The sequence below is a fragment of the Mesoplodon bidens genome (genome assembly GCF_964165515.1).
Source record: "Mesoplodon bidens genome assembly, contig: HAP1_SCAFFOLD_960, whole genome shotgun sequence".
NCBI lineage: Eukaryota > Metazoa > Chordata > Mammalia > Artiodactyla > Ziphiidae > Mesoplodon > Mesoplodon bidens.
The window spans coordinates 28,133-40,408 of record NW_027671442.1 but is presented as its reverse complement, the minus strand read 5'-3'; the positions used below and the strand labels follow the sequence as shown (position 1 = coordinate 40,408).

The window sequence follows — 12,276 nt, the reverse complement described above, 5'->3', positions numbered from 1 at the left end:
GAATGCTGAAGACAAAACTTCAGGAAAACCCTCCCAAACCACACCCTTATCTGCTTAAGCAAACTGTCCTTCAATTTGAAAAGGTTGAAGCTGCCACATCTCCCAACTGGGCCTTCATCCCAACATTTAAAATTCTGCCCAGAGAAATCCCAGAAAGTTGGATTCAAAGTTGAAAGCGTTCATCTACTTGTCACAATGTTCAGCATCAACACTGGTGATGTGTGGAATCTACATATTGAAATTTACATTTGAAGAAAAAAACAAATCCCACCGTAAACATTCCCAAGGCTTCCTGTGCAATCAAAGGCCAGGTAACCTAAAAAAGGATGCATCAAGTGCCCCTTGGTCCAGGCCTCAGAGCCACCAAACCAAAATGGAAACTGTCTTAGAGGACCAACGAGGGTCTTTTGACCTCTCTGGTCCCAAAGGGAGGCTGCTGGAAATGATGCCAAGTTCACAGGTGGGGCTCGGAGCCCCGCCCTCCACGCCGGGTGCAGCAGCACCCCGCCCCCCCATCTCCAGCATTTGCTGGAAGCGGGAGTCTACTTTCTCAACCCTAACCCAAAAGTTGGGGTTAGGGGTCTCCCCCCCACCTCCAGCGTTTGCTGGAAGCAAGGAGACTATCTTCTCAACCACGGGGGTGTCTAGCTCAACACTATGTGCAACATCTGCTCTGTCCTCCTAGGCGCCCGCTCTCAGCTCTTGGGAAACCAACTGGGTGCTCCTTGGACTTCACCTGCAAGTAACTGCGCTAACTACCAGAAAGTGCTCTCTAGCTAATGGAGAGGTCTCCAAGAGACGTGTAGATATAAACAACAGCACATTCAACCCACAACAACAACAACAAAACACCCCAAACTAAGCATAGCCCTAGTGTTTCCAACTTCCCACCCACAGTCATGCCTTAAGGCCAAGGCAGGCACACTTCCAAGGGCTCACGGCACTATGGACCGGGGTGGGGGGACACGACGGGAGACGGGGGACAGGGGCACAGAGCTGGCTGAGGGTGTGGGCGCCAGGGCTCCGGGCCAGCCTGGGTCCTGCCACCCCAGTGCTCAGCCACACCTCCACGCTCAGCCTGCTGAACCGTGTTTTACTGTCACCATTCAACTCCCAGAGGGCTGATGCCAGCACAGAAAAATGCCTTTGCCCTGTGGGCTATTACATCACAATTGCTACTGACAAGTATGGTGGGGGAACTGCACAGGGCATGGAGAGTCATCTGTCTCACAGAGGTTTTGAACTGTAAAAAGGGCAATTCCAGTGTGAGCCAGTCTTGCTGAGGAGCGTGGTGGGCTGTGGAGCACTGCTGGATTGCTACCTGTACGGGTATCAGCTAACCCCTCTGAGGCTCAGTTTCCTCATCCGAGAGTGGGCTAGTACGCGTTACTCCCAAGTGAACATGTTAAAAGGGTGAAAGGAGTTACTACAGATCACACGGGCTTAGGCAGATATCAGCTATCTTTCTATGTTGCTCTAGCAATAGAGGCCATCACTGTCATCAGCCGTGCTGGGTTGGGATACAGCAGTGTGGACAGGGAGTTTTGTGCAAGGCTCAAGCCCTGCTCCCCGCCCATCAGCCCTCGGCTCCCGTGCCCTCTCAGAAAGAGACTGCTCAGGTCTGCCCCACTCCCACCCCTACTCTGCACAGACACTTCCCACCCGCTACCCCACAGGGGCATCACTCTGCCCCAAACAGCACAAGTTAGTAGAGCTAATAACTACTCTCCTACTCTCCTTCTTGCTATTCAGAATCCAAAAGGGCTCATTAAAATTCCCCTGGTCGCCAAGCCCTGGGTTAGGTCAGATTTTATATCAGAGATAAGTGAGCCAGACTGGCCGAAGCAGCCTGCCTGCCTGAACGGGAACGGAACATCAGAGAGGCCTGCCTTTCTTTTCACACCACGACTGAACAAGCCACCAAAGAGCCCGCAGTGTGAGCGGGAGCCAACGCAAACACCCTGCTGGAACACCCAGCCCAGCCCGCCACGTGGAGGGGGCTGGGCTCTGAGACCCGCCCCCCATCCCCAGCCAGTGTGTCCCCCACCCAAGGAGCAGCAGCCGGTGGATCCTGATCCGGGGCACCCACAAGGATGCTCACCTCGTAGCCAAGCCGGGAGGCCTGCTGTAGGAGGGTCTCGCCCGCGTTCTTATTGACAATAAGTCTCCGCGCTTCCGGTGGCATCGGGCGGGACTGGGTGGTCTCTGGAGGGGAGCTTGACCATGTCAGCTGCGAGGCCTGGGAAGCTGGTAACAATTGCTGCAAACAGTCCAAGGCCTTCTGGTCCTGCTTGGCCGGCGAAAGATCATAGCCGGAATTGGGCTCAGGCCGCTTTCAAAATCTCCGGACGGTCACCTATCACGAAACCAGGCAGCGCACACATTTCAGGCTGTCCTTCCTCCACCTGCCTGGTTCGCCTCCTCCCTGAGTTACAAACCTGAGTGGAGGAAAGCACTTTTCCTCCTCTCAGTCTGGGGGAGGCGGGGCGCGAGGAAGGGGTTGCATTTTTACTAGCTGGAAACTTCACCACCACCCAGGAGACACGTCCCCTAGGAAGGGGCAGGGACGTTTTGGGGGGAGGGGTTCAGGAAAAGGAAAGCTTTGTCCCCAGAAGCAGAGAAGCAGGCAGGCGGGATGTGCCTGCACGGGCCCAGGGGGCGGGGGAGAGCCAGGGGCAAGAGGTACCTTGCCATCCGCATTGTCCACCTAGGAGTCCCCTGGCAGCGGCAAGCCCCGCCTGGGCTCCTGAGGGATCAAATGCTTGGTTTTGCACAGTCGCTTCCCGGATGGTTTCTCGCTGTTGTCGGTGTATTTCTGCGGCAGGGGCGAAGGCTGCCAATCCATTTCTTCGTCCATGCACAGCACATCTGTCAGGGGGAAAAGCAGCGGGCGTTACACAGTTGTAGCCGGTGAGGAAAGAAAAGCCCATTGTTAGCACTGATCGTTGGAGCAGCTTCAGTTTTTAAAGATATACCAATTATGTTTTCAAAGCGCTAATATGTTAATCATCCCACATTCAACCGGCAAATAGGCTAACCCACGAAACGCCAAATGGCAAGTCGCTTCAAGGGGCCACAAGAGAGGGCAGAAGCCAGCCCTTCGTGCGCTCCCGTCCCCACCCGTGGGGGGCCTGGGTGCTCGGGACAGGGCGACTGGGGACAGCCTGAGGCTGGAATGAGGGCACTGACAAGCGCCCGGGGTCACCCAAGACTTCCCTTCCTGCCCAGCCGCGGGCTGGGTGATGAGGAGCAGCCCAGGAAGTCGAGCTCCCGCCTCACTGTCCATTCCATAAGGAAGTGTGCAGGCTGAAAGGACCTCATGAAGAAAACTCCCCGCTCGCCACACGCTACTCTTGTCAACTTGGATGGCGCTCAGGTCCCCTCCAGGGCCGTTTCCCACAGAGGGCGGGTGATCCACCCTCCAGGAGCGCCCCCCGCCCCGTGCGTATCCTTGTTCATTGTCACTGCATTTAAGGGACTCCTCCAACCAGCTGCTGTTGCTTTTGGCCTCTGCCCTTTTCCTGCCAGGTTTCTCTTCGGAGATGCTATTGCCCTGGGGGGTGACCGCAGGCTGAACCTCCTGGGTCACTTCCTTCCTGCCCTGCCGGCCAGGTTTGCTCTCTGCTCCCGCCGTTCTCTAAGGTGCAGCAAGCGGCGCTGCTTTCTGGGATGGAGCCCTGTTAATTCAATGCACACCTCAGGTTGGTCAGCTCACTATAATGTGGCTCTTCTAAGTGGTTAGAGGAACTGTTTGTCATTTCCCTCTCAGGCCAGTCAGCTAATGGAGAAATAACTACAAATTAATGAAGAAGCCCCCCGGGGTGGGGGTGGTGGTGCGGGGAACAAACTGTCTTACACATCACTAACAGGGGTGGGGGAGGGGAGGGGTGTGCTCACTGTGTTGGCTGGAACTTGTCACCAAGTCTCGGGAGGGGGTCTATTTGCCTTTGGCCACCTTTGGGCTCCAGCCCCGCCACCTGGCTTTGGGGGGGTGGGGGGTGGGATGGGGGTGGGGGGTGGGGAGGTGTGAGTGGCTCCCCCCAGGGATCCAGGGTGGGACTGGAACTTTCCACTGCTCCGCTCCAGGACTTCCGTAGGGTGCCCTGCGGGCCCGAAGCCAAACCGAGCTCACCTTTGGAGACCCGTCTCCGCTTGGCTTTCAGCAGAGAGTCCTCCGGGAGCACAGTGGTCTCAGTGTGGTTCCTATTGCCAGACACCTTGCGCTTTCTGTTCAGCCGGAGGGTGGGGCTGCGTGACGCGTCCGGGGCCGCCTGGTCGGCGGGGGACTCTCTGGGGGGCTCCGTGTCCATATCCTCAGGAAGATCACTGTCTTCTGGGGCTTCAAAGCGGTCAGGTTTGCTTCCATCATAACACTCCCCTAGGGGAGGGGAGACAACCCGGAAAGGAGGGAACAAAGGTCACCAGGAGCAGGCAGGACCCCCACGCCCAAGGCAATCTGCTACCAACAGACCACCCCCCTTTGGAGACCAGGGGCCTCACACGCCGCAAGCACAAAACCCTCAGAAAGACGTCCCAAAGGAAGGACAGCTGAACACAACCAGCAAAGAAAGCAGAAAATGAGGCGCGTAGCCCACTCACAATCCATCCTTCAAGGGTCAAGGTGAGGCATCTACACCATCCGTCTATAGGCATGTGAGATCACTCCCTAACTGCTTAACTCTCCAAGGTGGCTTACTTTTAAAGGGGGGGTGAGTGACCTCACAGTAAGATCCAACCAATCAGGGCAGAGCTACAACGGGGGGTGAGTGACCTCACAGTAAGATCCAACCAATCAGGGCAGAGCTACAAATGACTATGGAAACAGCTGCTAGTCAACAAAAAAGGCTGATGTCATCAAGAGACCAAATAGCCCCCAACTGCCATCTACACAGACATAGCACCAATGTTCACTTGGGTCAGCAGGGGCGAGGGTGAAGAAAAAGGGTAGGGAAAGAATGGTGGGAGGCTGGGAAGCTGGGGAGACCAAGGCAAGAGGAGCCTGGCAAAGGGAAAGGAAAGGCTTCCTGGTGCACACACAAGGGTCAAGGGCAATTTCAAAGAACTCAACCAGATTGCTACAAGTCCGTCTGTCCTCTTTCCACACCCGTGGGGGGAAAGCATTTCACTGCCATCGAGGGGCTGCTCCTATTTCCTGTCTAGGAAGAAGGCCCACAGTGACACCAGTCACCCACCTGGCACGTCTCCACGCCTTCCTTCCCAGGCAACAAGCATCTAAGGACATTTCAAAGACAAGACTCCAACCCCCTTCGTGGGGGTGGGGTGGGGGGGTGCGGCGGGCAGGGCTGAAGTACTCACACCTCAGCTCCGCCTGTGTTGCTCCTGCCCCTCTGCTCAATCTAGCATCCACTTAGGGCTTTTCCTCCAATCACCCCAGCCTAACATCACTCCTCACTTTTGCTCTAGCCAAAGAAACAGTTCAACTGCTTTGCTAGTCACATTGTTTCTAACACACAAATAATTCCATAATGATCACTGTGCTGTTAAAGAGTTCCCCGAAGATGACCCTGTGTCCATCACCGGCCGGGGGTGGGGGTGGGTGTATGAGTTTGGTATTTCGTTAACACCTGAGCTAAGCTCCCACAGCCCGTTTTTCTAGATGAAATCATGGACACACCCCTCACATGCTGCTCGCATTCCTCCTCCTCTCCCTAGACCACTTCAAGTATCACTCCCACTTCTGCTCAGCAGGCTGGTCCCCTGATCAGCCTCTCTTGGGAGCATTCCCAGCATTTAATGGCAGCCAGTTGTGGGGATGAACCTCACCCTGGCCTGGGCTAGCCTGACCTGTGTTCTCAAGGGTGGAACACACTTAGCTTTTCTCCAAGGGTATCCCAAGGTGGGAGAGATCCCCATCTAGTCTTGCCGGAATGGTGGAATCACCCCAACCGCGAGGGTCTCCTGCCATGGCAGCAGGAGAAACCCCAAACTCCTGGCCTGTGCTTACGGGTGATGCAGCCCAGGCTACCGCAGGCCCGGTGAAGACGGCGTGCTGCAACTCTCACTCGGGCTGCTCTGTGACCCTCTTAAACACTCGGGCAGGAATGGCGCCGCTTTACAACTCGGCCCCCTTCACTTGTAAAGTGGGAATGTTGGGTTTCCTTGGTGGCGCAGTGGTTGAGAGTCCGCCTGCCGATGCAGGGGACACGGGTTCGTGCCCCGGTCCGGGAAGATCCCACATGCCGCGGAGCGGCTGGGCCCGTGAGCCATGGCCGCTGGGCCTGCGCGTCCGGAGCCTGTGCTCCGCAACGGGAGAGGCCACAACAGTGAGAGGCCCGCATACCGCAAAAAAAAAAAAAAAAGTGGGAATGTTACTGCTAGCCTCCCTCCAGGGTGGGCTTCATAATCACGGGCCGGGCTCAGCACAGAGAAAGGCTGGAAAAATCCCTTTAACCAAAAGATGCCAAGACTTTCAGACCAGCCTGAATCTCAGGCCTGAAATGTAGGAAATTTTAAGAGGTGAGCCCTGCTGGTTACACCATTGGACTTCTCTGGTCCAATCAGCCTTCCCTAAAAGCTCCGTGGGAGGGGATCCATGGAGGGATGGAAGGGCTACAGTAAGAACCCCCATGTCCAAGTTGAAAGTTTCTTTTTCCAAACTAGGTCCATCCACCCTTCCCCCAACCCCAGAGCCTTTTAGGGCAAAGATCTCAATTCCCCTCAGCTAAGGCCCCCCAAGACCTTACGCTAGTGTGACCTTACCCAGGCCAGTAATAACCCTGAAGGACACCCACCCCGACTGCCCAAGATGCCCATGGCCACCAGCTATGGGGTAGAGGCTCCGTGTCACTTGGAGCTTCTCAAAGACTGTTCTAACCACGACCCACACGAGGATGACCCTTGAGGGCAAAAGAGATGGGGAGATAAATAGATGCACGGGGATCCTAACCATCAGGCTTTGCCATCATTGCTACTTTTGGCCCTTCTAAAAGTGGGAAGCCATGTGCCCTTGGTCACCCAGTCTAAGCAAGATGTGAACGTGGTCCCTGCAGCATGGTCCTATGACTCACAGCACATATATCCCAAATTCATTATGGTTGTACCATAGCATCACCTCACAGAAGCATCACCACAGCAACATTTACAAGTCACTGTGGCAACAAAGCACCCTCACCACTGTTGAGCCATGCCCAGTGAGGCCTAAACAAGGTGAGAGGGTTCTGAGTCGCTGCAAGGCTCCCCAGGATTAAAATCCCCTTCTCTGTAGCTTAACTGTAATAGCACCTCCAGTCAGGGCTAACCTTGTTCAAAGTTACACCCGCTACAGAAGGAGTGCAGGGGATCTCTGTTCCAAAGTAGTTTACAAACGTGCAGGTGCTCAGCTGGAAGAGAAGTTCCCTGAGCAAAGAAGTTTCATGAAGCCCCTTGACTGAGGCTTCCTCCAGCTCCTGGCCAGGCACTGCCACTGAGCAGGACCTAGGCCTGTCCCAGCCAAGTGGTTGGCAAGGGAGATGGTTACTCCAAGTTTGAGAAGGAAGGGACCAATGCCTCCTTGCCCCGCCCCATCTTCAAATGCCACTGAGGGTTCCTAGTGATGAACTTCCAAGTCTGAGGAACCTCCAAACTCATTTGGTGAACTTCCAAAATAAAAATTTCACTCAGCCACCCATGTGATCATAAAGAATAAATGAGTATCTCGGCCACTGTGTTTTCAAGTTAATTCCTTTTTTTAAACAACCCCTAGCAACAAGATGCACCCGCGCCAGGACAACCAGGGCCGTGCAAACAGCACCCACCACCTTAGAAGCTCCTGGGCCCTCCATGGGTAGGGGCTGCCTCAGAAGGGGGAAGGCATCTTGAAGGCGTCCTGGACCCTCTCTGGGACCCATGCCCGCCCCAAATCCCCGCCCCAGCTCCCATGTGCTCACAGCTCGGCTCTCGGCCACACCGACACCCATGAGAAGGACCTGAGCCCATATCAGCTGAAGACGTGATGGCCCAAGAACAAGAAGGCCCGTTCATATCCAGCTGAATGGAATGAACACCTGCTGGGCCTTGGACGTGGAGGCTGCAGTAAGAACAGTGGCCCCTTCAGGTGACCTTTCCTGACCAGCTATTTACAAACCCCACGTCTCTACAAGACAGAGGGTGGGTGGGGAACCCACCTCCATTGCCCCAACCTTTCAAACGGAGCCCCTCACCTTCCCCAACCCTTCTCCTGCCCTCCCATGGTGGCGATTCATGGCTCACTGGGCCACGTCCCGGGTGCTCCAGGAAGAGACCCGTCGGTCGGTCTGAGATTGGAGGCAGGCGGTGGGGGGAGGGGGCTTTCGGAATCATCTGGGGCTCAGGCCCTGCTCCCCATCAGCCACACCGAGTTCTCGTCTCCACGCTCAGCAGGAAAGACTGGGAAGGACGCACACTAACGTCTCTGGGAAGAAGGGTGGGTGAGGCCACTGAGACATGAAGGGCAGCGGCCACCCTGGGTTTGGCCACGTTGCTGGAGAAAAGGGCGAGAAGACTCGAGGCCGGTTAACTGCCCGCTCCCTTCCTCCAGCCTCCCTCACCATCCACCCGCAACAGGCAGATTCCCTCCTCAGAAAAGTGCATCCCCGTGAACTTGGCCTTGCCCACTTTTACCACATCTCTCTGAGAAACTTCCCTAGGAGCTGAGTTATGAGGCCACTCAGGAGGGTAAGGGCTGCGTGTCAGCTGTGAGCACAGGCAAGGAGGGAGGCCTTCTTGCTGCTTCACTCCAGGGTGGCCTGGACCCTCCGTTTTTCATTCCAATCCCGAGGGGGAGGAGCTCGGAATCGTCTACTCCAGGCACATCAAGAGCCCCATCCCTCGGGTAAGGCCGCCACTGACTAGCCCCAGAAATCCCCTTCTACGGGAGCCACGTGGGACACACCGGTCCCGGTGTGGCTTACCCAGAACCCTGGCCACAGGCCTTTGTCTGACCCCAAAGATGAGCTGGGGGAGGGCAGTGCTCCAAGCAGCAGAGAGAAGCACACGCTGCTGCTGACCACAATTTTCCCGAACTGCATCAGGCACCCACGACCTAAGCGTGCGGGCCAACGCCGACCCTATGACTGGGTCCAAGGGCCTGGGCCTCCCAAACGTGCCCACCACCCCCGACTGTCCCGTCTCAGGAGGATTGCACGCCCACCCTGTCCTCGACGTTCACCTAGGTGCCCTCACTCACCATCACCGGTGAGGTTTCTGGGGTCCGGAGCAGGCTGCAGGCCACAGGCCACAAGCACGCACACTGAAGAAAGCGGGAGAAAGACCTCCACTTGCTGCCAACGCATCTCATTAGCCCAGGAAGTCTCGAGGGCAAAGCCCGAAGTCAACCCCAGTGGGGGAGCAGCCGAGGGGACCGCAGAGTGTGACTCGAGGCCAACACGAGCTTTCTCTCCAGTTCGGCCTCCAGAACAGAACACAGCCGTCTGGTGGGAAGAACGGCCTCGCTGATCCCACGGCCTGGGAGCGTGGTGTCAGCTCCTCATGACTGCAAACGAGCCTCCACAGAACACAATGATGCTCATCTCTCTGGGGCCTTCATCAGCCCTCATCGCACGTGAACGAAACCTCTGCCTCTGGAGGGAGAGTCCGAGTACTCTCCACTCCCTCCCACAGGAGACTGTCACTCTGGAGGGTCTGGCTCTGGCTGCAAGTGTCATCCCACTGCTACCAAAAACCCGTGTCCGTACCTGCTACACAACAGAACACATACCTGCTACGCCGGAGGTCCTGCACTGCCATTCCTCTGCTCTACTGTATCAGACTATTACTAACTACAGGACTAGCATTGCTCCGGAAAAAGGAGATGCGTGCCAGGAACAGCATTTCATAGGTGCTTCACTCCTGGATGCCGCAACGCTCAAAAGGACAGCCAGCCTTGCAATCCACAGCTGGGAAGGGTGGCCAGAGCAGTCCGTTCTCCGAACAGCCAGCACCCAGACGCTGGGCCGTCGGAAGCATACTGCTTCCTCTCACCTCCCTCGGCACTGGGAGCGGAACCGCCCCGTTCCCACCGACGTGGTACCACACGCGAGCCGCCTGGGTTCACTTACATCTCTCACTGTCGTTCTGGTCGGCAATGGCCTCCTCCGGGGTGACCGACTTTGGCTTTTTGTCCTGACTTCCTTTCAGCCTTTCCCAGTCAGCGGGGCTGAATTTGCGCACCTCGGAGTCTTTGGTCGAGGGGTGGCCACCTTCTCGCTCTTCCATCTCCAACTCTGAGAAGCGCATCACTGCACGCTACAAAGAGAACGGAGATGGAAAAAAGACACACCTTACCACCAAAGCTATTTCACTGCCCTTACCTTAAAGGAAAGTATCTTCAAAGAAAAGTTTGCCCAAAACCAACCACAATTTATGATACAACTGAGATATTTTAAAATTGAACGATAAAACGTAAGAGTGTCTATGTGTAACTAGTCACACACTCTTTATTCGTAAAGCCATACGTATGTAGAGATATATGTGGTGTGTATATATAGCCATACATACACTGTGGCATACAGACAGACATTCTCTTTCGAAGGTAAATAAAACAAAACAAAAACACAACGCAAAGAAAGCGAAACAAAAACACAACAGAAAAGAAAACAAATGCACAGTGAATAAAGACGACCATGGCCCACAAACTTCCCTTTGTATATTTGGAAATGAAATTTAACTCAAAAGGTTTATGGAAGATTCTAGTAATAAAAATTTGAAGAATTGACCTCACAGTAAGCAGCGGGTAGACATAAAATACTGTCCTCTTGTAATCCTTCCATCTATGTAATTAAAATGGGCACTCAATGGATCATTTAGATAACTTCAGCCATTTTTATAAGCATAAACCAATTTTTTTCTTAACATTGCAAAACAATTTGGCTTTATTTGTGTTTTAATTAAAAGTAAAATATCTTAAGGAAATTCCTATACAACATCTATCATTCACTAGCAAGTTAAATACATACTCTATCCCATTAAGGAAGGTTTGTGTTTTTGTTTTGTTTGTTTGTTTGTTTTTTGGGTGGAAAAAAAAATTGCACGAATCTCACAGACATGCGGCCGCTACACACCTCCACCAAGTATCACGTAAGGCATTCTAAGCAGCGCTTTTAGGTATATTTGTTAACGTACAGTAACGGCAGAGAAATCAAAGCGATTGATAGGTAAATGTCATGCAGTCTTTTAGACATCCTTTGCAATAATTAAAACTTCCGGGCCTCCCTGGTGGCGCAGTGGTTGAGAGTCTGCCTGCCGGTGCAGGGGATACGGGTTCGTGCCCCGGTCTGGGAGGATCCCATATGCCGCGGAGCGGCTGGGCCCGTGAGCCATGGCCGCTGGGCCTGCGCGTCCGGAGCCTGTGCTCTGCAACGGGAGAGGCCACAAGAGTGAGAGGCCCGCATACCGCAAAAAGAAAAAAAAAAAAAAAACTTCCGTTATCAGCATTCGAGTGGAGTTCGCTTAAAATCTACAGAATAACTTAAAGTATCCACTTACGTCCCCTTACTGGATACATTTCAAACATTTAAATTATCCTAAGCTTCATTAACCAAATCAGCCCAGTGTCCTGCCCTATCATACCCCCGGCCCCTCCTCTTCACACATTAAAAAAACCTGACAACTGGTCAGGCTCCTGAAATTCGGGTGGTGGGGGCTCACCTGCAATGCCCGCTCCTCCCGACTGAGCTGACGGGAGTCTGCGTACAGTCCGGTAGCGACACACTTGAACCGGTCACCCACGTAACCAGCGGAGTTTGCGATTCTCTTTGCCAGCTTAGATGGCTTCGGTTTCAGAACTTTGCCATCGGTTGATCCTGCCTCGTCAGCTCCGTCTTTGGTGTAGGTGGGGGTGACGTCCACACTCGGTGGGGCACTGCCCACGCAAAATGGTTTGGGATCCTCTTGGGTTTTCCCGAACGTGACCGCAGAGCCGTCGCTCCCCAGGGTCGGCTCCAGGAATGCAGTCGAGACTGGCGTCACCAGGTTCTCCTTGTTGGTTACCGCTGGAACATTCTCCTTGCTTAAGCCGGAAACTGGCTGGCCCGGAGCCTGTTTGAAAGTATAGGCTTCGTGGAAGTCACTGATGCACCCCAACTCCTCTCTCAGGGCAATGAAATCCCGGTGTGGCTGTAGGGCCATATTTTACTTTTTTATTTTTTAATATATGTTCACATGTTTCCATAAAGGATCCAAGGTGGCCCATAACATAAGGACACACAATATTAGCTTTAAAAAAACATGGGAAAAAAAAAAAAAAAAGGGAAATCATGATCCTGGAAATGGGTTGCATCCTTTTAAGGGGTGAGAATAACA

The 12,276-nt window shown here is 54.2% G+C and overlaps 1 protein-coding gene across 1 annotated transcript; it reads right to left on the bottom strand.

Annotated features, from left to right (window-relative positions):
• Positions 1-300: 300 nt before the first annotated feature.
• On the bottom strand, positions 301-11,896 carry LOC308611336 (BCL-6 corepressor-like; the record flags this gene model as incomplete). The annotated part of the gene is made up of 4 exons (XM_081260159.1): positions 11,623-11,896; positions 10,035-10,221; positions 4,153-4,378; positions 301-316 (listed from the first exon to the last, which is right to left on the bottom strand). Exons 2-4 carry the CDS (start codon positions 10,210-10,212, stop codon positions 301-303), a joined length of 420 nt encoding a protein of 139 aa, XP_081116285.1. The 5' UTR covers positions 10,213-10,221; positions 11,623-11,896.
• Between the last annotated feature and the right edge of the window lie 380 nt (positions 11,897-12,276).